This window comes from Pituophis catenifer, unplaced genomic scaffold (genome assembly GCF_029215685.1).
Source record: "Pituophis catenifer annectens isolate HBS135680 unplaced genomic scaffold, rPitCat1.0.hap2 SCAF_1, whole genome shotgun sequence".
Taxonomy (NCBI): domain Eukaryota; kingdom Metazoa; phylum Chordata; class Lepidosauria; order Squamata; family Colubridae; genus Pituophis; species Pituophis catenifer.
In genome coordinates, this window is record NW_027256881.1 from 8974377 (window position 1) to 8998346 (window position 23970).

Consider the following 23970-nt stretch of genomic DNA (forward strand, 5'->3'; position numbering starts at 1 on the left):
GGTTGGACAATCATTTGTTTGGGAGGTACGAGGATTCCTGCTCTAGGGAGGCTCAGATTAAAAGATCTCTTCGGTCCATTCCAACAATATGAGTAGATGATTCTAGGGAAATTTGAAAGGAATTTTTTCAAGCATGCTGAAATTGATAGGGAATGAGCACCTCTTTTGTAGAGGACAGAAGATCTTTGAGAGTTCACAGATAGTTCTCCCAAGCTTTGTTCTGGTAACAGAGAGCAGACTCTGATTCCTGCCACTAACCTGAGGATCAAGGGAAGGGACTAGATCAGTGATGGCTAACCTTATTACCATCGCGTGCCAAAAGCGGGGGGGAGTGCGAGGGGATGTTACGCATGCGTGTGCCCACACCCATAATTCAATGCCCCTCTGAGCCTCCCCTCCCCACATGTGCGCGACCCCCCCACGCTTCCCCCGCTTTTGGCACATGATGGCAAAAAGGTTACTGGTGAGCCCGGGAGGCCCATTTTTTTGCTTTCCTCAGGCTCCGGAGGCTTTCTTGGAGCCTGGGGAGGGTGAAAACGGCCTTCCTCACTCCCCTCAGAGGCCCTCCAGAGGCCGGAAACAGCCCGTTTCCTGACTTCCGGTGGGCCTGGAAGGCCCGAAAATCAGCTGGCCGGCGCATGCATGCACGCTGGAGCTGAGCTAGGGCAACGCTCACGTGCCTACGTATATGGCTCCACATGCCACCTGTGGCACGTGTGCCATAGGTTCACCATCACGGCAGGGGTGGGTACTAAATTTTTTTACTACCGGTTCTGTGGGCGTGGCTTATTTTGTGGGTGTGGCTTGGAGGTCATGTGACTAGGTGGGCGTGGCTAGCTGGTCAGAGTCATTTCTGGAAGGTCCTCGCACTTACGACCAGTCCTCGCACTTACGACCCGACTCATTTGTTTGCTTTAAACACTGATCAGCTGTAGGACGGCCCTTTGAAGCCCCACGGCAAGAGTTTAAACAGTTTTTTTCCCTCTAGTCATCAGCTGGGACTCAGGAGGCAGCAATAGATTGGGGGTGGGACCAAATAAAAGGTAAGAATAACAGGGGTGGGGGGGTGGGAGGGCGGGGGGGGAGAACCGGTTCGGTGACGTCATATCCTCACTGCTACCGGCTCGGCCAAACCGGACCGAACCGAGAGGAACCCACCACTGCATCACGGGGCTACATTATACCATGATAATGGGTAGACCACCCTTCTTGTTAAAGTAGTCCAGACAAGAAGAACAAGCAAGTTTGCTAGCTGTATTTTTATTATGAGGTAACATTAAAAGAATCTTGCAAGCCTGAAAATATTTCTTCCCTCCATTCCTTTTACTCTCTGCAAAATTAGGGAGGATCCCTTTTGAAATGTTTCCAAAGCCCTCTCTCCTTCTGTGGGCTGAGATAACATTTGCACACCAGTCGTCCAGTCTGCAGCACTTCCTTCTGTCTCCCAAGGTCCTTCTCACATACTGTTATGTTTCTCCATTCTACAGCTGATCCAGAATGCAGCAATCTAAACAGTCGTGGGGTGCTCCTCATTGTATCTATATAAGCACCACTGCTTTGGGAGATGCATTGCTTAGTAGTTGGCTTCCAGGTGCATCTCAAGGTGCTGGTTGTTGCCTTTAAATCCCTTTCAAGACTTGGATATCTGTAGAACTGCTTTCTCATGATAACATTTTTATCTTCTTGACTGATAACGTCCAGTCAAAAAGGTCAAAAATTACAGGCTCTCTCCATATGTAGGTTTCCTGCCTAAGCAGGGGGTTGGACTAGAAGGCCTCCAAGGTCCCTTCCAACTCTGTTATTCTATAAACTTCTATATCTTCAAGGAGTTCCATCTAAAAGGGCTGCAGAAGTATCCCTTCTCTACCTCTCTCCCCTCCTTTGGAATAGCACCTTTGGGATATTTTTAATATCCCCTTCTTTGTTTGGTCTTGTTTGTGGTTCAGACAATGGGAAAAAGAAATAACTTTGAGGGAACAGGAGGAAGAGCCTCAACCAAGTCACTGGTTAGATAAAAAGAAACTGAGTCCAGGGCAAAAATGTAATTTGAGTAAGCATCTCAGATAAGACCCTCCCTAGTTCCCACAAAGATAAAAGGAGAGAGAAGGGAGAGAGAGAATTCAGACTTGCAAGATCCTGTTATAGTAAAGGTAAAGGTTCCCCTCACACATATGTGCTAGTCATTCCTGACTCTAGGGGGCGGTGTTCATCTCCGTTTCAAAGCTGAACAGCCAGCGCTGTCCGAAGACGTCTCCGTGGTCAGGTGGCCGGCATGACTAAATGCCAAAATTGCACGGAACTCTGTTACCTTCCCACCAAAGGTGGTCCCTATTTTTCTACTTGCATTTTTTACGTGCTTTCATACTGCTAGGTTGGCAGAAGCTGGGACAAGTAACAGGAGCTCACCCTGTTACGTGGTGCTAGGGATTCGAACTGCTGAACTGCCGACCTTTCGATCAACAAGCTCAGTGTCTTAGCCACTGAGCCACCATGTCCCTTAGTCCTTCTTCTCTATTATCTCTCTTCAATTATCCCAGTCTTAGCCACTGAAGCAACTGTTATAGTAACCTTATAACAGAAGAAGTATTAGCTTACATGAACTAGTTTCTTAGTCTGGTCTATCTACCTCAAAGGACTGATATCCAGTGAGATTTGAAGAAGATGTTTCTCCCTTTACTGATGAAAATGTTTAAATTTTATTGACTTAAATTAACAGTTTTAATTGGATAGGTGAATGGACTTCAACCATCCTCAGGTCTTTCTATTGTTGTTTTGATTTGTTGACTGCAATTTTGTTTGGTTTTATTACAATCTAAAATACTGAGGAGGAATTATAGGCCATTCAGTGTTAGTTGTTAGTTGAACAACCCTGTAAAATTAATCAGTGAATCAATCAATCAGTGCAAAGATTCTATATTTCACTTGCAAAAATGTCATTGAAATTTATTTATTTACTTGTGCAAAAAAACCTCTTTTTCAAAGAAAGTAATTTTTTTTTGCTTTTTGATAGCAATTAATAAGGAAAAATGAAGAAGAAAATCCTTGCGTAACATGAATGTTGGCTGCTGTAAACTGATACAAATTTGAAAACGCAACAAGGGTGGGGATTGTTTTCCAAGTGGGTGAAAAATAGTTTAATAGCGTCTGAAGAACATATGGGAAAATATTTTGTTGCTGTGTAAACAGCGCAGGAAATTATAAATGTGTGGAAGTGTGTGCATTTTTGTGTATGGGAAGCCAACATTTTAATCTCATAACTCATGCCTCTTTTTTTTTGGTAATGTCAGCATTAACATCAATGCTGGTTGAATAAAGGAACAGAAAAATAAGGAAAAGTAAAGGAGTCCCTGCGAATTTTACTCCCTAGCTGACTATAGGAGGTGGTGCTCATCTGTGTTTCAAGCCCATTGAGCCTGCACAGAAGACATTCCCATGGTCATGTGGCCAGCATAGCGTCACGGAACACCGTTACCTTCCCACCAAAGTGATACCTATTTATCTACTCGCATTTGCCTTCTGTCAAACTGCTAGGTTGACAAGCGCTCAGGCAAGGACGGGAACTCACCCTGTTGCATGGCGTCGGGTCTCAAACCTCGGCGGCCAGCTTTCCAGACGACGAGCTCAGCGTCTTAATCACTGAGCCACCACATCCCCCTTATTGGAACATAAACTGGTTTAGGAAATCCTTTTTACCTTATAGGTGAATCTAAGGACGTCGGACAATTCTGAGAACTCATCTTTTGTTCAGCATATGTTTTGGCAAGTCGCTGACTCTCTTTCGCAGCAGAAACTTGGAAATGTCACCTACTGCTGCCTATCGATAAGAGTTATAGTTGTACCTTTGTCTCCACTGAAACTGAAGAAGTTAAAAGCTGTGAGAAGGTCAGGCTGCAGATTTCCAGGAGTAGCAAGTTTGACCTTTCAGTCTGTTGCTGATTGTGGAAATGGACTTTGGGGTAGTGCTGAATTCCAAGTGTTGGACTGAGATCAGGAAGTTCCAGGTTCAGATTCAGACAAGTACACATTTCAGTTGACATCAGAGATACAGATAGTCCTCAACATACAACAGTTCATTTAGTGACTGTTCAATGTTACAACAACCGTGAAAAAAGTGACTTACAACCGTTTTTCACATTTATGTCCATTACAGCATCCCCATGGTCATGTGACCAAAATTCAGACGCTTGGGAACTGACTCATATATATGACGGTTGCAGTGTCCTGGAATCATGCGATCATCTTGTGCGACCTTCTGAGAAGCAAAGTCAATGGGGAAGCCAGATTCACTTAACAAATATGCTACTCACTTAACAAATGCAGTGACTCACTTGACAATTGTGGCAGGAAAGGTCGTAAAATGGGCCAGAGCTCACTTAATCAATGTCTCGCTTAGCAACAAACATTTTGGGCTCAGTTGTAGTCACAGGTTAAGGATTGCCTGTATTCTGATGTCAGTTGAAGAGACAGTTTGGTCTGGTGGTTAAGGCACCAGACTAGAAAGCCAGACTGAGTTCTAGTCCCATGAAAGCCAGCTGGATGACTTTTGATCAGTCAACTCTCTCTTATCCCAATTTACATAGGAGAAAATAGGAGGAGGAAGGAATGTTGGATATGTTGGATACCTTGAATTATTTATAAACATAATAAAGGTGGGGTGCCACCGATAACCTCCCACCGGCCAACACGGTCCCACAGTGAGGGCCTCCTTAGGGTGCCGTCGGTCAAGCAATGTCGATTGACGACCCCCAGGGGGAGAGCCTTCTCTGTGGGGGCATCCGCCCTCTGGAACGAGCTACCCCCAGGAATACGACTAATCCCGGACCTCCGGACCTTCCGTCGAGCTTTGAAGACCTTCCTATTTCAGCAAGCTGGGCTGGCTTGAAATTTTTAATGGGTTATTTTAAGGATAATGGGTTTTAATTTTTGGGAAGCCAATTTTGATTTAATTCTGCTTTTAAATTATTTTAAATTTTATATTGTATGTATTTTAATTTTGGCTGTTCACCGCCCTGAGTCCTTCGGGACAAGGGCGGTATACAAATTTAAATAATAAATAAATAAGTAATAAATAAGTAATAAATAAATAAATAAAATATTCACAGGTGCTGTCAAAAGGTGACAAAAAGCAGGATTGTATCATCATGATGCAAGCTCCACCCCCTTTTACGTACCTTGGTTTTTTTGGGGGGGAGAAGCTGTCCCCCTCAGAACGGGTTCGCAATTTGGGTGTCCTCCTTGACCCACAGCTGAGATTAGAGCAACATCTGACTGCTGTGGCTAGGGGGACCTTTGCATAGGTTCGCCTGGTGCACCAATTGCGACCCTACTTGGATCGGGAGGCTCTCCTCACAGTCACTCATGCCCTTGTCACCTCACGGTTAGATTATTGCAATGCGCTCTACATGGGGCTACCCTTGAAAAGTGTCAGGAGACTACAGTTGGTCCAGAACGCAGCCGCGCAAGCTAGGTACACCTAGCTCGTAATGTGGGTGCACCTAGGTACACCCACATTACACCAATTCTCTGTGAGCTGCACTGGCTCCCCATTGGTGTCCGGTCACAATTCAAGGTGTTGGTTATTACCTTTAAAGCCCTACATGGCTCAGGGCCAGGTTATCTTCGAGACCGCCTTCTGCTGCATAGCTCCCAGCGACCAGTAAGATCCCACAGAGTTGGTCTCCTCCGGGTCCCGTCAGTTAAACAATGTCGGCTGGCGGGCCCACGGGGAAGGGCCTTCTCTGTGGCTGCCCCAGCTCTCTGGAACCAGTTACCTCCTGAGGTCTGGACCATCCACACCCTATTGGCCTTCCGAAAAGCGGTGAAGACCTGGCTTTTCCGGCAGGCCTGGGGCCGTTGATCTCGCTCTTGTGATCTGGCGAGATCCGGCCATGAATGGTGTGAATGAGTTTTTAATGTTTTTAATGTTTTTTAATTTTTCAATGTTTTTTTATAATGATTTTTAAAATGTATTGTGAGCCGTCCTGAGTCTTCGGAGAGGGGCGGCATATAAATTTAATAATTAAATTAAATTAAATTAAATTATTAAATTAAATTAATTAAATTAAATTAAATTAAATTAAATTAAATTAAATTAAATTAAATTAAATAATTAAGTTAAATTAAATTAAATTAAATTAAATTAAATTAAATTAAATTAAATTAAATTAAATTGTGACATCACACACTTGAGGAAAAGGGCTAGCTATTACATCTTGTTGACCCAACTGTTGACTTTTTATTTGGACAAAATCCTTTATGGACACCTTGGAATGATAGACAGATTTCCATTTAAAAATGCAAAATTAAGAACAAACAATGAAGTGTAAATGACTTTTTCTTCTCCAAATGGCTTTGACAACAGCCCCTTGTTAATCTGTCCTCGGAACCTTCTTTCAGTTCTAAAACAGGTAGTGGTAAATCTGGAGCTTTTTGAACAGAGATATATATGATGGTATTATAATTGCATTTTTGTTTGCCGTCTCCACTCGTTCTGGAAAAATGAAATGAAAAATAGAGCTCTATTGTCTCCTTAATCCATAGGAAATTATAGTTGGATTAGATGAACTTCAAGCTACCACCACTGTCTAAAATTCCTGTATGGTTTTTTGTTAGAATAATGTTTTTATTAAAAGTTTTAACTACAATAAAAAAAGATAATACAAACTAAACAGAAAAATAGAGAGAATAGAAAGAAAAAAAGAGAAAAGAAAAAGAAGAAAGAAAAAGAAGAAAGAAAACGAAGAAAGGGGGAAAAATAGAATAAAATAAAATTCCCACCCACATTACAAATGCAAACAGTTTCACTATCTCTCCAGGTCCTCTTGATTAACAGAAATAAAATTCTTCATCCCATAAAGGTAAAGGTAAAGGTTTCTTCTGACCAGTTGTGTTTGTTTCTAGGGATGGTGCTTATCTCCGTTTCTTAGTTGAGGTAGCCAGCATTGTCATTTCAGTGGTCATGTGGCCAGCATAACTATACATCAAAACATGTGGAACACTGTTACCTTCCCACTGAAGTGATACCTATTTATCTACTTGCATTTGCATGCTTTTGAACAGCTAGGTGGGTAGGAGCTGGGGCAAGAACTGGAGCTTACTCCATCATGTGGTGCTCGGGTCTCGAACATAGGCTGACGGCTTTCCAGCTGACAAGCTCAGCATCTTTAACCCCTGAGCCATCGTGCCCCCTTTCATTCCAAAATGCAGCTGTTACCTATGGGCAAGTCCAATAAGCAATGGTTTTTCCAATCCAGGTGTCAGCAAAACTCCAGAGCCCTAAAATTATAACATTAGTAACAAATATAAAATTGACATGATCATTCCATATCTCAAATAAGCTAATCCAATACACATCTTTTTCATTCCAACTGTCAAGCAAGTCAGAAAGAACTGCCCAAAACAACAGCAGATCTCATGTTATCTCTGATCAAATGAAACAACTTTATATTCTTTCCACTATTGAAAATAATTTTTATTTTCCACAAAAATGCATTTATTCTTTAAAATTAATTTCAATGTCTTACTATTCAAAATCAAATATTACAGCATTTTCTGAGACCTTTAAAATTCCATTATGCTCCACTTACTACAATCTCATAATTAATTTTAGAAAGTTAAAAAAAAATTCAATCTTAGGCTTTGTACCACATCCGACCTGCAGTTTCTCATATATTTTTTTTCCCCATCCTGTGGAACGAATTTCTGTTTTTCTACTTTACTTCCAGGGTACTTAATAACTTCCTTTGAGTTGGTGGTGTTTTTTAATTTACTTTTTTGGATTTGATAGAAAATACCATGGCCCTGTTAATTTTCCTGTGAAACTCCTTTCTATGACTTGGTAAACTTTTTAGCTACCAGGAGTGAATTCTGAAAAAGGCCCTTGGGAGAACATTTCTCCTCAGGTCCTTCTTCTGTTTTTATGGAAACACTAATCATAGTGTTTGTAGGAAGTTAGCACCCATCCCTCTCAGTAGTGAAATGTAAAATTTGTTACTACTGGTTCTGTGGGCGTGGTTTGGTGGGGGGGTTTAATGTGACTGGGTGGGCGTGGCCAACTTTTTTTTTTTACTTTTAAAGTAAAAGTAAACCTTTTACCTTAAGAGGTTGTAGAAAAAATGCTTTTAAAAGTTAAAAAAAAAAAGCCTCTGATGATCGCGCGGCTCAGCTGGGCATGGGGGGGGGCGGGGCGCAGGGATTTTTGCTACCAGTTCTCCGAACCACCCGCCGCCATCGCTACTGAATGGGGCGATCCGGTCCGAACCGGGAGCATTTCACCCCGTTCCCTCTTGTAGGAAAATGAGATATTTTAGGAAATATTAAAAGGGCAGAATATTTTCCTTAAAAGGGAGGCAGAAACTCAGCACATACACACCCCACCTTTGTCAATGGGCCATTAAGGCCTGGGCCAGTCTATTCTGCATAACAAAGATTTACCTCCTTCAAGCAGAGCCACAGTAGGAATTGCCCTCACCCAAGATCCAACAAAGATAGGATTAGCCCTCTAATCCTAGCAACAGAACTCACCACATGGCACCTGGGGAGATTGCATCACCCAGCAAGGCTCAGCCAAACTTAACACACAGAGACAACCTACAGAGTTGCCCCTGCATGGCCCCATGGGAGTCTGACAACCAATCAGAATACAAGCTCAAATTCAAAAGCCCAGAGCGGGCATAAAACCGAGGCACTCTCAGCATCTCTTTCTTCCCCCCCACAGGACCTCAAACCATGTGGTCCTGTCCACCATTAAAAACCATCTTTCCAAGCAGTCTCCATGTTTCCAGTGTCTTTCTTCCTCACTTGGAACTGAACCCAGATGGACATTTTTTCCAACATGTTCTAATATTTGAGGAGCTGCTACAAAGAAGAGGGTGAACCTATTCTCCAAAACACCTGAAGGCAGGGCAAGAAGAAATGGATGGAAACTAATCAAGGACAACACCAACCTAGAACTAAGGAGAAATTTCCTGACGGTTAGAACAATTTTAACCAGTGGAATAGATTACCTCAGGAAGTTATGGGTGCTGCTCCATCACTGGAGGTTTTTAAGAAGAGATTGGATAGCCATTTGTCTGGAATGGCATAGGATCTCCTGCTTGAGCAGAGGGTTGGACTAGAAGACCTCAAAGCTCCTTTCCAACTCTGTTATTCTGTTATCTCAACACCAAATGGCAAGGATATTATACTTGACGCTTGTCTTTTGAAGATCTTTCAAAAAAACAAAAAACAAACCCAAACCATTCTCTTTCATGAAATGGAATGAGAACCATCCAAAGAAGGTTCTAGAGAATTTCTCTGCCAAGCATGGCTTCCTGTGGAGTTTCCTTGATAAATTGAAATTCAGGAAGAGATGGGCAAAGGACTAAATGAATCAGAGATATGCATCCGTGTGTGTATGTACAGTAACCGTGGCTGGAAACTTGAGGAACTGAAGATGGAGGGGATCTTGGTGAACAAACAAAGGTGTGATCTTCAGATGTCCAAGTGGGTGGAGAAGATGGCCCTCTTGGCTGTGTTTCCTACCTGGCTTCTATTTTTGTTCTCGCAAAGAAAGTAGTGTTTGATTATTAGGAGTGTTCCTGTATTTGACGATGTCTCCCAACGTCGATAAGATAGCTGGTGCGTTTTATTTGTAGTTTCCTCTTCTTCTCTCTCTCTCTCTTTCCGAGGAAGGCAGCTTCCTGAGAAAAATAAAATTGCAATCCAATTAGCCTGCTGTTAGAAGACTGCAGGAGATGACCTTGCAAATGACTGGAAAATTCAAAATGTGGTTCAGTAAATCTCATTTGCTTGGGTTGGCTGTTGGAAGCTGGCCACAAATTAGTCTAATAGTCCAACTCTGCCTTTTCTCTGGATAAAAAGGCCTACTCTTCCCATTTTATGGCCTTTTATTTTAAGGAAGGGGAGGGTCAATTAGCTAGGCAGCCCTCACCCGTATGATTCCATAATCACAGAATTTTCACTGAACAGATGAAGAAAGTGTTACAGTCCTGGGCTGCATAAACAGAGGGATAGAATCAAGATCACGTAAAGTGTTAATACCACTTTATAATGCCTTGGTAAGGTCACACCTGGAATACCGCATTCAGTTTTGGTTGCCACAATGTAAAAAAGATGCAGAAAGAGTCCAGAGAAGACCAGCAAAGATGATGAAGGGACTGGAGGATAAAACATGAAGAATGGTTGCAGGAACTGAGTATGTCTAGTTTAATGAAAAGAAGGACTAGGGGAGACATGATAGCAGTGTTCCAATATCTCAGGGGCTGCCACAAAGAAAAGGGAGTCAAGCTATTCTCCAAAGCACCTGAGGGCAGGACAAGAAGCAATGGGTGGAAACTAATCAAGGAGAGAAGCAACTTAGAACTAAGGAGAAATTTCCTGACAGTTAGAACAATTAATCACTGGAACAACTTGCCTCCAGAAGTTGTGAATGCTCCAACACTGGAAGTTTTTAAGAAGAGGTTGGATAACCATTTGTCTGAAGTGCTGTCGGGTTTCCTGCCTAAGCAGGGGATTGGAGTAGAAGACCCCCAAGGTCCCTTCCAACTCTGTTATTCTGTTCTGTTCTGTTCTGTTCTGTTCTGTTCTGTTCTGTTCTATTCTATTCTATTCTATTCTATTCTATTCTATTCTATTCTATTCTATTCTATTCTATTCTATTCTATTCTATTCTATTCATTTGTTTCATGAGCAGGCCATGGCAACAAACCCGGGGTGTGTGGATTGGCTGAGAGAGACAGAGTTCACGAGTGAGTTTCTGTGGCTGAAAGAGGACTACAACCTGTGTTCCCCTACACTTCTGAGTTCAGCACTGTAACCATTATATCACAGTGGTTCTGGGGGTGAGAGAGAGTGACTGGCTCAAAGTCCTCTAAAGCAGGGGTCCCCAACCTGTGGGCTGTGGCCTGTTGGCCACCGGGCCATGTGAGTGGCTGGGCAGTGCACGCGAGTGTACACACCCTCCCCACTCATGCTAGCATCACCGCGAGCATTGCATGTGGCCCCATTTGCATCACGCGCAAGATCGTGCCCCCTTGTGTGCACATGTGCATGTAAAGGCGTTTCCTCCCCTTTTGACAACCCAGAAAAGGTTGGGGAACTCTGCTCTAAAGTAGGAGAAGAGCAGGCTGAGCTGGAAGGTGGAGTTAAATGTGTCATCAGTTTGGAGTCATTGTGTTGCCACAAGAGACCCAAGTCCAGCCACCTGTGAATTCCATCGACCCTTGTGAAGTGCCAATTTAACTTTGACGGTTAGTTGACCTGATTCTTGTGAATAGGTAGCTATAGTAAACTCTTCTGTGCTTTAAACTGAATGAATGCTCCTGGTAATTTGCACCCGACGCCTAATGAACTTCTTTGGTTGAGGGGGACTTGAATTCTGGTCCAGCTCCTTCTCTATAATGGGCACTCCTGGACGTACAACCATTCGTTTAGTGACCATTCAAAGTTACAACGGTATTGAAAAAAATTAGCTTATGACCATTTTCACACTTATGAATGTTGCATGGTCACATGATCAAAATTCGGACCCTTGGCAACTGGCTCATATTTAAGACAGTTGCAGTGTCCTGGAGGGCGGGGGATCATGTGATCACCTTTTGCAACCTTATGACAAGCAAAGTCAAAGGGGAAAGCCAGATTCGCCTAACAAGAAAGGTGGTAACATGGGAGCAAAACTTAATTAACAACTGTCTTGCTTGGCAATGGAAATTGGCTCAATTGTGGTCCTTGGTGCTGTCTGAGCTTGGTTGTTTTCTTGCAGACATTTCATTACCCAGACTAGGTAGCATCATCAGTGCTAGTAGGAAGTGGGGTTTGCTCTTAGTTTATATTCTAGTGTTGTGGCCCGTCAGCGGCCTGTGCGGATTGTAGCTGATTCCGAAAGCGAGAAGGCTGGTGTGGTGTTGCGCCAGCAGCCTGGGCAGTTGGCACCCGCGTTAGACAATGAGGAGGCTGGAGAAGATGTGGTGCCAGAGGCGGGGATTCAGCCAGGGCCTTCAGAACCTCCAGAAGCTCCTTTAAGTGAAGAGGACGAAGGGGAGGAGCCTCTTCTCGATGCATGAGTTGCCAAAAGGCAGGAGTGGCTCCTCAGGAGGAGGTCTCCTCGAGAGTAAGGCTTGGGGCTAATTGGCCACTCCCTTAGCCTATTTAAGGAGGAACACTGACTGAAGCAAGTTGTAGGGAACAACTTAAGTTCACTCTACTTCGTGTCTGGATCTCTGTGAATTGCTTCTGGGCTTTCTGCCAACCTTAGTAAAATTGTGATTACTTTATCTTTGTTTTCTTGAAGGCTATTAAGGAAGTTTATTAACGGGCTTTGTTTGGAAAAGACTGAGTTATTTTAGTAAATTTAAGTTTTGTACAAACTTTGTGTGTGCTGTGTTCTTTGGGGTCCGTAGCTGGGGCAGAACATCTAGTGGCTTGTTGGTGGGGGTGGTCTTGGAAATTCCTTGGTTGGGCTATTTACTCTTAATTTATATGGCAGTTCCTTGATTGGGGTAGCTTCTTGACTGTTCATCTGATGTTAATCTTGGAGTAACCAAGATTACTAAATAATTATGGTAATTATCAAATAACTTAAAGTAACCCAGCTCAGAGAGCACCAAGGGCCCCTCATTTCAACCTTGAGCTACAAATATTCTCCTTTATTGGCATAAATTGTGGTTATATAAATCAAAGACAACCTACATATTTCATGAGAAGGGTCCTCCATTCCTCTACCTGCAATAAAATACCTTATGCCACCAGACTTGACATTTTGGGCTTAGACAATTTAGAATTACGGCGCCTTCGGTCTGACCTAAGCGTAGTACATAAAATTATCTGCCACAACGTCCTACCTGTCAATGACTACTTTAGCTTCAACCACAACAATACACGAGCACGCAATATAGATACAAACTTAAGGTAACCTCCAAACTTGATTGCAGAAAATACGACTTCAGCAACAGAGTGGTCAATGCCTGGAATGCACTACCTGACTTGGTGGTTTCTTCCCCAAACCTCCAAAACTTTAACCTTAGACTGTCTACTGTTGACCTCACCCCATTCCTAAAAGATCTGTAAGGGGCGTGCATGAGAGCACCAACGTGCCTTCCATCCCTGTCTTAATGTCTCTTTTTACTCATATCCTTTTCATGTACTCAAAATCATGTTTATACTTTTATTTGTTATCATATATAATAATAATAATAATAATAATAATAACAACAACAACAACAACAACAACAACAACAACTTTATTGTCATTGTACGTGTATACACATACATACAACGAAATTCACTTAACACCCAAAGACCAGGTCCAACACACCTAACCCTCCCCACCCACCCCCCACCCACCACAAATACCCCACCCCTAAACCACCCAAACATCCACACAACAGACCAAATAATGCTGTCCAACAGCTCACTGATGGTGGCCCTTTAGTTCATTGTTGAGTGCAATTATATGCTTGACAAATAAATAAAATAAAAATTAAATTAAATTTAAATTTAAAAACATAAATAGATATCACTCTGGTTCTTGGACTGAGACAAAGGCACTAAGGCACTAAGGCACAAAGGCACTAAGCCTTCCAGGGAATTCTTGTGGCTGAAGATAACACCAGAAGCCTAGTCTTCTTGTTCTTAGTCCTACACCTTCACCTTACACACACAGTTGCTTTCAAAACTATTTCACCCATTAACGCATCTTGCCTTTCACTTTGCTTTATGTCACCTCCTTGTGTTTTGTGCTAATTTTAGTGTATCCCAGGAGTGCCCAACTTTGCTCCGAATTTCAGGCACATGAGCTGCGGACCTAAAAATAAAGTATGGGGCCACAGAAAGTCCTTAGACTTTTTGGTTTGATAAACCATTCTTTAGTAGGTGAGGGAAAAGATGAGTCTCATCTTTAGGTCTTCTTGAGAAGATATTATTAAAGAAAGAAAAAGAAGTCGCTCAATTTATTTGTTGTTGAATGAATGAAGAGAATAGAATAGAGCTGGAAGGGACCTTGGAGATCTTCTAAGCCAGCCCACTGCTCAAGCAGGAAAACCCAGGGGTGAAATGCTACCGGTTCTCACCGGTTCAGGACGAACTGGTAGCGGCGGCTGGTGGTTTGGAGAACTGGTAGCGGCGGCAGCGTGAGGCTCCATCCACCCGCCCAGATGCCGTTACTTCCTGGTTTTAACCAGGAAGTAACCTGATTTTTTACCCTCTGCACATGTGCAGAAGGGTTTGCGCATGCGCAGAGGGTCCAAGCGCGCATGTGACGGCACGTGACAGCATATGCACTTCCGAACTGGTAGGGAAGGTAAGTAGATTTCACCCCTGAGGAAAACCAATACTATTTCAGATAAGTGACTGTCTAGTTTTTTCTTAAAAACCTCCAGTGATGAAGCACCTACAATATCTGAAGACAAAGCTGTTCCACTGATTAATTGTCCTCACTGTTACGAAGTTTCTCCTTAATTCCTTAATTGCTTTTCTCCTTGATCAGTTTCCAACCATTGTTTCTTGTCCTGCCCTCTGGTGCTTTGCAGAATAATTTGACCTCTTCTTCTTTGTGCAGCCCCTCAAATACTGGAATATTGCTATCATGTCACCCCTAATTCTTCTTTTCTTTAGACTTCCGAAACTCAAATCCTGCAGCTGTTCCTCATATGTTTTAGGCTCCAGGCCTTTGATCATCTTAGTTGCTCTTCTCTGAACATTTTAAAAAAGCACAAAGTCCATTTTAAATGAGGCAGAGGTAGTTTGAAGGTTTTTTAAATAAAAAAATGGGGGAGATAGTGAAACTGAGTGATTTGGTCTTCTCCAGGTAGTCTTTTTTTAAAAAAGTTTTTTTTATTAAATATACAATTAAAAACATTGGACGTAGTGCGACTTCTCTGGTTCCAACATTTCCATCAATTTTTTCCTTACAAGAACTACAATTCATATTCAATATATACATATATACAATCTATCAAAATTCAGCTACATAAATCTCTTTGTCTATAGAAATTTCATTCAATTCCTACCTATCACATAATACTAACATAATAATTCTTAAACTTTTGATTGATCCAGGTAGTCTTGTGCTAGCTATAAAGAGAGCTTTTATGGACCAGTGAGTCTTATATGGCGAAAGGCAGAATTAAGCCTGGAAATCCACAAACATGAGCAAATTTCCAGTGGAAAAATGGAAATTTGCCCACAATGCTCTGCTATCAATAGCAGAGTAGCATAGATCTGGCCTTCTGCATTGTATGATGGGAAAGCAGCCCATTTAAAAACCTAGTTCCAATTTGGCTTCAGAGTGCCAAAAGAGTGATTTCTGTAAGCAAGATGTGAGAGCCAATTTGGCCTAGTGGTTAAAGCACCAGGCTAGAAAGTGGAAGATCATGAGTTCAAGTCCTGCCTTTGGTATGAAAGCCAGCTGGGGGATTTTGGGCCAGTCACTCACATTCAGCCCAACCCACCTCACAGGATTGTTGTTATGGGGAAATTAGAAGGAGGAAGGTGTGTTGGATATATGTGCTGCCTTGAGTTATAATAAAGGCGAGGTAGAAATAGATAAAATGCAAATACGGGAGCATTATAACTGAACTGGGAAAAAAGAGATTTTGGCAAGAATCTAGCTGATGAGACAAACCGTCTCTGCTTTTTCTATTTTGATCATTATAGGTTTCAACTTTGAAGGATAATGAAGTTGCTATTTCAAGAATGGAATGGAATGGAATAGAATAGAAAATATGGAATGGAATGGAATGGAATGGAATGGAATGGAATAGAATAGAATAGAATAGAATAGAATAGAATAGAATAGAATAGAATAGAAAATATGGAATAGAATAGAATAGAATAGAATAGAATAGAATAGAATAGAATAGAATAGAATACAATACAATACAATACAATACAATACAATAGAAAATATGGAATAGAATAGAATAGAATAGAATAGAATAGAATAGAATAGAATAGAAAATATGGAATAGAATAGAATAGAATAGAATAGAAAATATGGAATAGAATAGAATAGAATAGAATAGAATAGAATAGAAAATATGGAATAGAATAGAATAGAATAGAATAGAATAGAATAGAATAGAATAGAAAATATGGAATAGAATAGAATAGAATAGAATAGAATAGAAAATATGGAATAGAATAGAATAGAATAGAATAGAATAGAAAATATGGAATAGAATAGAATAGAATAGAATAGAATAGAATAGAATAGAATAGAATATATGAAATAGAATAGAATAGAATAGAATAGAATAGAATAGAATAGAATAGAAAATATGGAATAGAATAGAATAGAATAGAATACAATACAATAGAAAATATGGAATAGAATAGAATAGAATAGAATAGAATAGAATAGAATAGAATAGAATAGAATAGAATAGAAAAGAAAAGAAAAGAAAAGAAAATATGGAATGGAATATAGAATAGAATAGAACAGAATAACTTTATTGTCACATTGAATGTACACTAATCGGCATACATTAAAAATGAAATTTCATTGCATACAGCTCGCAAAAGGGTCACAAAATGCACATAGAACTATTGTACATAGAAAAGGCACAAAGGGTCAAAAGGCACATAGAAAAACATAAAAAAGTCACAGCAGAAAAAAGGCATAGTGGTCCATCGAGCCTGACCTTTGGGTTTCTTTGGTTTTTGTTTACTTTTATTTCTTTATTTATTCCTTTTTATATATTTTACATAATGCAATGAATGCGATGCAATTGCTATGGCAGTTTTTTTTGCATAAGTGATCCCACTCATGAAATATTTAAAAAACACAGCAAAATCCATCTGGTTTTGATTATCTTGATTTTGTTGCCGTGTTTTAGATTTTGCATTTAATTCTACCATTGTATGCTGCTTGAATGATAGTACAGTAGTCCTCAACCTACAGCCGTTCATTTAGTGACCATTCAAAGTTACAGCGGCGCTGAAAAAAGCGACTTATGATCATTTTTCACACTTACGACTGTTGCAGCATTCCCGTGGTCCAAATTTGGATGCTTAGCAACTGGTTCATATTTATGACGGTTGCAGTGTCCCAGGGTCATCTGATCCCCTTTTGTGACCTCCTGACAGAATAAAGCCAATGGGAAAGCCAGATTCACTTAACAACCATGTTATTAACTTAACAACTGCAGTGATTCACCTGTGGCCAGAAAGGTCATAAAATGGGGCAAAACTCCCCTAAGAACTCTCTCACTTAACAACAGAATTTTGGGCTCAATTGCGGTCATAAGTTGAGGACTATCTGTATAAATAGAAACATGGGATATTCATTAAATAACAAGAAGCGCTTAATAGCCAGTGGCCTTCCCTTCTCAGTTTCATCTTCCTGTTTAGAAAAAGCCTTTGGCACTTAAGGCTGAAATTCCTCCTTTAAAAAAATTGCTGCCTTCTATAATTACATATAATCCTTCTAGTTACATTGTCTTCTGTTCCCTTTTATTGCATTTTGTAATTGTTTATGTTGTAATTGCTTTAGAACTGATTTATTGATGGCTTTTCTTGTTGCCATTTTCCCTTATGTAACAATGTTTTTCTTGGGATGGATGTACAACACTGTTTTTACAAGCTGGCTGACCTTGTCTGGGGTTGGAAGCTAAGTCGGGTCAAGTCTGGCAAGAATTCAGATGGGAGTCTACCTGGAAAATACCACGGTTAGACAGGTAGTCCTTGACTTACAACAGTTTGTTTAATGACCAAAGTTACAGCGGCACTGAAAAAAGTGACTTATGACCCTTTTTCACAGTTACAACCTTTGCGGCATCTCCATAGTCATGTGATCAAAATTCAGACACTTGGCAACTGTCTCATACTTATGACCATTGCTGTCTCCCAAGATCACATGACCCCCTTTTTTTTGCAATCTTTTGCTAAGCAAAGACAATGGCGACTTTGATGGTTCACTTAACAGCCATCTTACTGACTTATTAACTGCAGTGATTTATTTTAACAACTGTAGCAAGGAAGGTCGCAAAATGGGGAAAAACTCACTTAACAAATGTCTCACTTAACAAGCGAAATTTTGGGGCTCAATTATGGTTGTAAGCCGAGGATAACCTGTACATTATGTGTGAAAACAAGCAGTGGTAATCCACTTTTGTACCTGTGTGAGAAGAATCTACATGGATGCCTTCATAAAGTTACCAGCAGTCAAGATTGCTCGGAGGAAGATTTTACCCAATTTTATCAGAAACTTTACCTATTTTTCAGGAAAGGAACTATGGGATGTAAAACATTTCAGATGAATAAATATTGGTGTCATCCTCATAGCTGGGATGAACTTTTACTCAAGCTTCAATAATAATAACTTTATTGTCATTGTACGTATATACAGTATACCCATACAACGAAATTCACTTAACATCCAAAGACCAAGTCCAACACACATAACAATCCCCAAACACACTTCCACCAGTGGTGGGTTCCTCCCGATTCGGCCCGGTTCTCCCGAGCTGGTAGCGGTGACAATATGACATCACCGAACCGGTTCTGCCCCCCCCCCGTGCTATTCTTACCTTTTATTTGGCCCCATCCCCAATCTATTGCTGCCTCCTGAGTCCCAGCTGATGGCTAGAGGGAAAAAACTGTTTAAACTCTTGCCGCGGGGCTTCAAAGGGCCGCCCTACAGCTGATCAGTGTTAAAAGAAAACAAATGAGTAGACTGGTGCCTGCAAAAATACATGAGTAGATCAGAGCCTTGGTAGTACAAGGGTTTAAGACACCCTGTTATTAAGCTGCTTAAGACCAGCTGCCTGCAATTACTGCAGGGTTCGAATCTCGCCAAGGCTCAAGGTTGACTCAGCCTTCCATCCTTTCTAAGGTAGGTGAAATGAGGACCCAGTTTGTGGGGGCAATAAGCTGACTTTGTATAAATATACAAAAGGATGAAGGCTATTGCTGAGCACATTGTAAGCCGCCCTGAGTCTTCGGAGAAGGGCGGCATATAAATCAAATTAAAAAAAAAAAATACATGAGTAGATCAGTGCCTGCAAAAATACATGAGTAGATCAGTGCCTGCAAAAATACATGAGTAGATCAGTGCCTGCAAAAAATAAATGGGTAGATCGGTACAGCTCTGCAAGCAGTTAAAAGCCTGGTAGACTAGTACCTCTGCTAAATCCTAAATAATTGTCACATGACCATCTAGCCATGCCCACAAAATAAGCCACGCCCACAGAATCAGTAATAAAAAAATTTAGAATCCCTGACTCCCACCCACCACCAATTCCCCACCCCTAAACCACCCAAACATCCACACAACAGACCAAGTAATGCTGTCCAACAGCTCACTGATGGTGGCCCTTTAGTTCATTGTTGAGTGCAATTATAGTGGGATAAAAACTATTCAAAGTTTTGTGAGAGAATGTTACCAATAACATCTTAAGAAATGTCAAAAGTGTATTTGAGGGGCTGCCGCAAAGAAGGGGGGGGTGTCAAATTATTCTCCAAAGCACCAGAGGGCAGGACAAAAAACAATGGTTGGAAAATAATCAAAGAGAGAAGCAACCTGGAATTAAGGAGAAACTTCCTAATAGTGAGGACAATTAACCAGTGGAACAGCTTGCCACCAGAAATCATGGGTACTCCATCCCTAGAGGTTTTTAAGAAGAGACTAGGCCAGGGGTCAGCAACCTGCGGCTCTGCAGCCGAATGCGGCTTTTTCACCCCTCTGCTGTGACTCCCTGTCACTCAAAATATGCATCACAACTGCCAATGTGCTACACCTGTCAGCACGTGATTTATTGAGCTTTTCAACCCCTGGTAGGCCAACCATGGATAAAACTAAGAAAAGAAAAGTTTCAGAAGAAAACAGAACATTTAATTCAACTACATATGCTAGTTTTGTGGCCCCTCAAGAAATAGTCAGGCACGGGAAGGGTTTTGTGGCTCCCGGTGTTTTCTTTTCTGTGGGAAACGGGTCCAAATGGCTCTTTGAGTGTTTAAGGTTGCAGACCCCTGGACTAGGCAGTCACTTATCTTAGCACATTGTAAGCCGCCCTGAGTCTCTGGAGAAGGGCGGCATATAAATCAAATTAAAAAATAATAATAATATAGGTTTTCCTGCTTAAGCAGGGGGCTGGACTAGAAGACCTCCAATGTCCCTTCCAGCTCATTCATTCTATTCTAACCATGCAGTACAAGCATAGTTCTCTGAACATTAGCTGCCAAATCAACCAACCAACCAACCAACCAACTAATACGTTTATTTATTTATTTTATTTGTTTAGAAAATTTATATTGCTGCCACGTGGCTTAAAAGGACATTAAAAGCACAATATAAAAGAAATACAAAATAATAAAAATAATAAAATAATAACACCCCCACCCTGGTGACAATACACATTCATACCAACCATTTAATGGGCTCCATCCCGTTTTTGGTTCCCCAGGCCTGCTGGCAGAACCATATCTTCAGGGTCTTCCTTCCATTTCTGGAAGGATGATGTTCCAGAAAGAAGGAGACACCACGGAGAAGGCCCTTCTTCTGGGTCCCGCCAGATGTATCTCCTTAGGGAACGGGAACTGCAACATTCCTTGCCTCCCCGCTCTAGTCGGATGGGTAGATGTGACCGACAAGAGACAGTCCCTCAGGTGGTCCCTCACCGTGGTCTTTGAGCTTAGTATTTGCAGAGCTGGGATGGACAGTCAAGTAGGTATTGTTTCAATAAAACCATGGTATATATCACTATGAAAACTTTGATTGACTCAATTATGTAGCGGTAGTCCTCGATTTTACAACCACAGTTGAGACCAGAATTTCCATTGCTAAGCAAGATGGCTGTAATAACGTGAATTGTGCCCAATTTTACAATCTCCTTTCCCACGGTTGTTAAGCGAATCGCTGCAGCTGTTAAGCGAAACATGCAGTTGTTAAGGGAATCTGGCTTCCCTGTTGATTTTTTGCTCGTTGGAAGCTGGATGGAAAGATTGCAAATGGAGATCGCAAGATCACAGGAGACTGTGTTGCCACGCCCATGAATTTTGATCACATGACCATGGGGACACTGCAATGGTCGTAAGTGCGAAAACTGGTCATAGGTCACTTTTTCAGGGCCATTGTAACTTCAAATGGTCGCTAAATTAACGGTGGTAAGTTGAGGACTACCTATGCTTGCCTGCCCAGAGAACTATCAACATTTTTCAGATCATGAATAGAATCCAGGATCTTTATATCAATGGTTTTCATATCCACGGATTAGACTTTTGAGTGAAAAAAAATGTAAAACTTTATATCAGTTATGTTTGGAGTGGTCATTTTGTGCTGACATTCATTTTTCTCTCTCTGTCTTTCTCTCTCTCTCCCCACTCCCCAGTCTGCAGAATTCTTTGAAATGCTTGAAAAAATGCAGGTAAGTGAAACAGCATTTGTCTTCTAACTCAGTGGTCCCCAACCTTTCTAGCTTAGTGGTGTGTGTGCAGGGGTGGGCTGCTGGGCGTTCGCAGGGGTTTGGGAGAACCTCTAGCTGAGATTCTGTGCAGTTCGGAGAATCCCCAAATCCCACTCTTGGATGGCCCCGCCCATCCCGCTCTCCCAGGAGTCTCTACGCGGCCCATTTTGAATGCAGGTAAGTGCAGGGTGCATGCGGAGGCTCGGGGAGGGGGAAAAACGGTCCTACCGGTAGTTCAGGAAGGCCGGAAACGGGCCCGTTTCTGGGCTCCAGAGGGCCTCTGGAGCCTGGGGAGGCCGTTTTCGCCCTACTGGAGGCTCAAGTGAAGCCTCCGGAGTGCAGGGAGGGCAAAAACGCCCCACCCACCCCACCGTGGTGCAGGAGACTGACTAGGCCACACCCACCATGGCCACGCCTACCCAGCAACTGGGCAGAGAACCCCTTGCTAAAATTTTTGAAGCCCACCCCTGTGTGTGTGTGTGTGTGTGTGTGTGTGTGTGTGTGTGTGTGCATGTGTGTGTGTGAGTAGCAGGCGCACACGCATGTGCACAGTTCCACTTGTGGTAGTGGCATGCGTGCACACCCTCCACTCACATGAATGGAGCTTCGCGCATGAGCAGAAGGTGTTTGCACTTGCTTGCAAAGTTCCACATGCACAAGCAGAAGGCACTTGAGTGGAGAGCATTTGTGCTCACAGGTGAAGTTCCACTTTGTATGAATGGAGCTTCATGCCCGTGCACGCATGGTTGCCCACCGCTCATGCAAGTGGAGCTTCAGGCATGCGTGCTTGCCCATCTCTCCCATGGCCCAGTTTTGAACAGACCGTGGCTCGGCAGTGGGCCATGGTCCAGGGGTTGGGGACCCCTGTTCTAACTAGTTTCTTACTCTTTCACTGAGAAAGGGGAATTAGATGTTTTGGAGAATTGAGGCAATCTGTTGTGGCCTGCCAGTGGCCAGCAGAGCTGGAAGCAGATTCAGACAGTGAGGAGGTTGGGGAGGAACATGGACCAGTCCTGGAGTCTGGGGAAGGCTCTGATGAGGGCTCTGTGTCAGAGGCAGAGAGGGGGCCAGGGCCGTATGCCAGTTATCAGTTCCCTTTGGAGTCAGACATCAGTGAGGCAGACAAACAGCTGGAGCCTGTTCCCACTGTGTGCATGTGCAGAGTTGCCAGAGGAAGGGAACAGCTAAAGAACAAGGGTCGACTTAGGAGTAAAGCCACAGGTGGATGATGAATGGCCCCTCCCAGAAGGAATAAAAGAGGAGCGAAAGGGGAGTGGAGTTTGCAGGAGGCAATTCGTTCACTTAATTGGTTCGTGACTCCCTGCAAAGTTTTGAAGATATCGGCCTGGCAGCTCCCCAAGCCAGATAAAGTCTGTGACTGTAAATTCACCCTTGAAAGAGTTTGCTGGATGTGAATGAGAAGAATTCACAGTAACTTAATAAAAAGGGGTTTTTGCTGGGACAAGGAGTCTGCTTCGTGGCTTGGGGAAGCCTAGGTCAGAACACGATCAACATATGCTATTTTTGAGGCCTGATCACTGCCTAAAAATACAGCATGCCTTAAATATCCACCGTTGGTTTGGTCAGGTGACAGCAGAGGAAAGCAAGCCCTCAGCTTCACTGATTCGGTGGTATGTCATATTTCTCTCTCCCTCCACCCTCCCATTCCAACACTGTTCAGTGATAGCCTCAAGGCGTGTCAAATGTGTTAAGCTTTTGTCACCTGGAGAAAATAGCAAATAAGTGTTGTTTGAAGTTTTGCTTTAATAATTTCTTGTGCTTCTGCAAGACTTAAGATCACCTGGGGTCAGGTTGTTTGAAGGACAGCCTTTTCCCACTTTCATTTACCTGACCAGGAACACGGTGGCTCGCGTGGTTAGGAATGCTGGCTAGGAGGTTAGCAAGCCCACGTTTGAGTCCCGTGTGCTGGTGTGGGGCAGGGTTGAGCTCCCTTCCTTTGCTCTAGGCTTCTGCTGGGGACATGGAAGATGCCCCCAAATCAGGGGTGAAATCCAGCAGGTTCTGGAGAACTGGTAGCGGAAATTTTGAGTAGTTCAGAGAACCGGCAAATACCACCTCTGGCTGGCCCCAGAGTGGGGTGGGAATGGAGATTTTGCAATATCCTTCCCTCAGGAGTGGGGAGGGAATGGGGATTTTGCAATATCCTTCCCCCAGGAGTGGGGTGGGAATGGGGATTTTGCAGTATCCTTCCCCTGCCATGGCCACCAAGCCATGGCCACCAAGCTACACCATGCCCACCAAGCCACGCCCAAAGAACCGGTAGTAAAAAAAATTGGATTTCACCACTGGTACAGACCAAATCTAAGCAGATGCTTTGTAGGTATTCTGAGTTTGTTGACTTTTAACTGAGGTCTTTAACTACTTTTTCTTCATCCAAACAGGGTCCAAAATCAGAAGAACAGAAGGGTGGAGGCCAGAAAAACAAGGTCAGAGTCAACGCAAGGCTTTTTTTTTAAAAAATAAATTGTTATTGAGCAATTTTAAAAAGTTTTTAACAATTTTCCTCTTTGCAACATTTCCGTGTCGGTATACATCCGTTATATATCCATTT

General features: G+C 42.4%; 1 protein-coding gene across 1 annotated transcript in view; it reads left to right on the top strand.

Moving 5' to 3' along the window:
* The window catches only part of RAP1GAP2 (RAP1 GTPase activating protein 2), a 314933-nt gene that overhangs the window by 223145 nt on the left and 67818 nt on the right, over nt 1-23970 (top strand). The window contains exons 4-5 of the mRNA XM_070945523.1: nt 21324-21359; nt 23801-23845. Coding sequence (XP_070801624.1) covers nt 21324-21359; nt 23801-23845 — 81 coding nt within the window. The remainder of the gene's footprint in view (nt 1-21323; nt 21360-23800; nt 23846-23970) is intronic.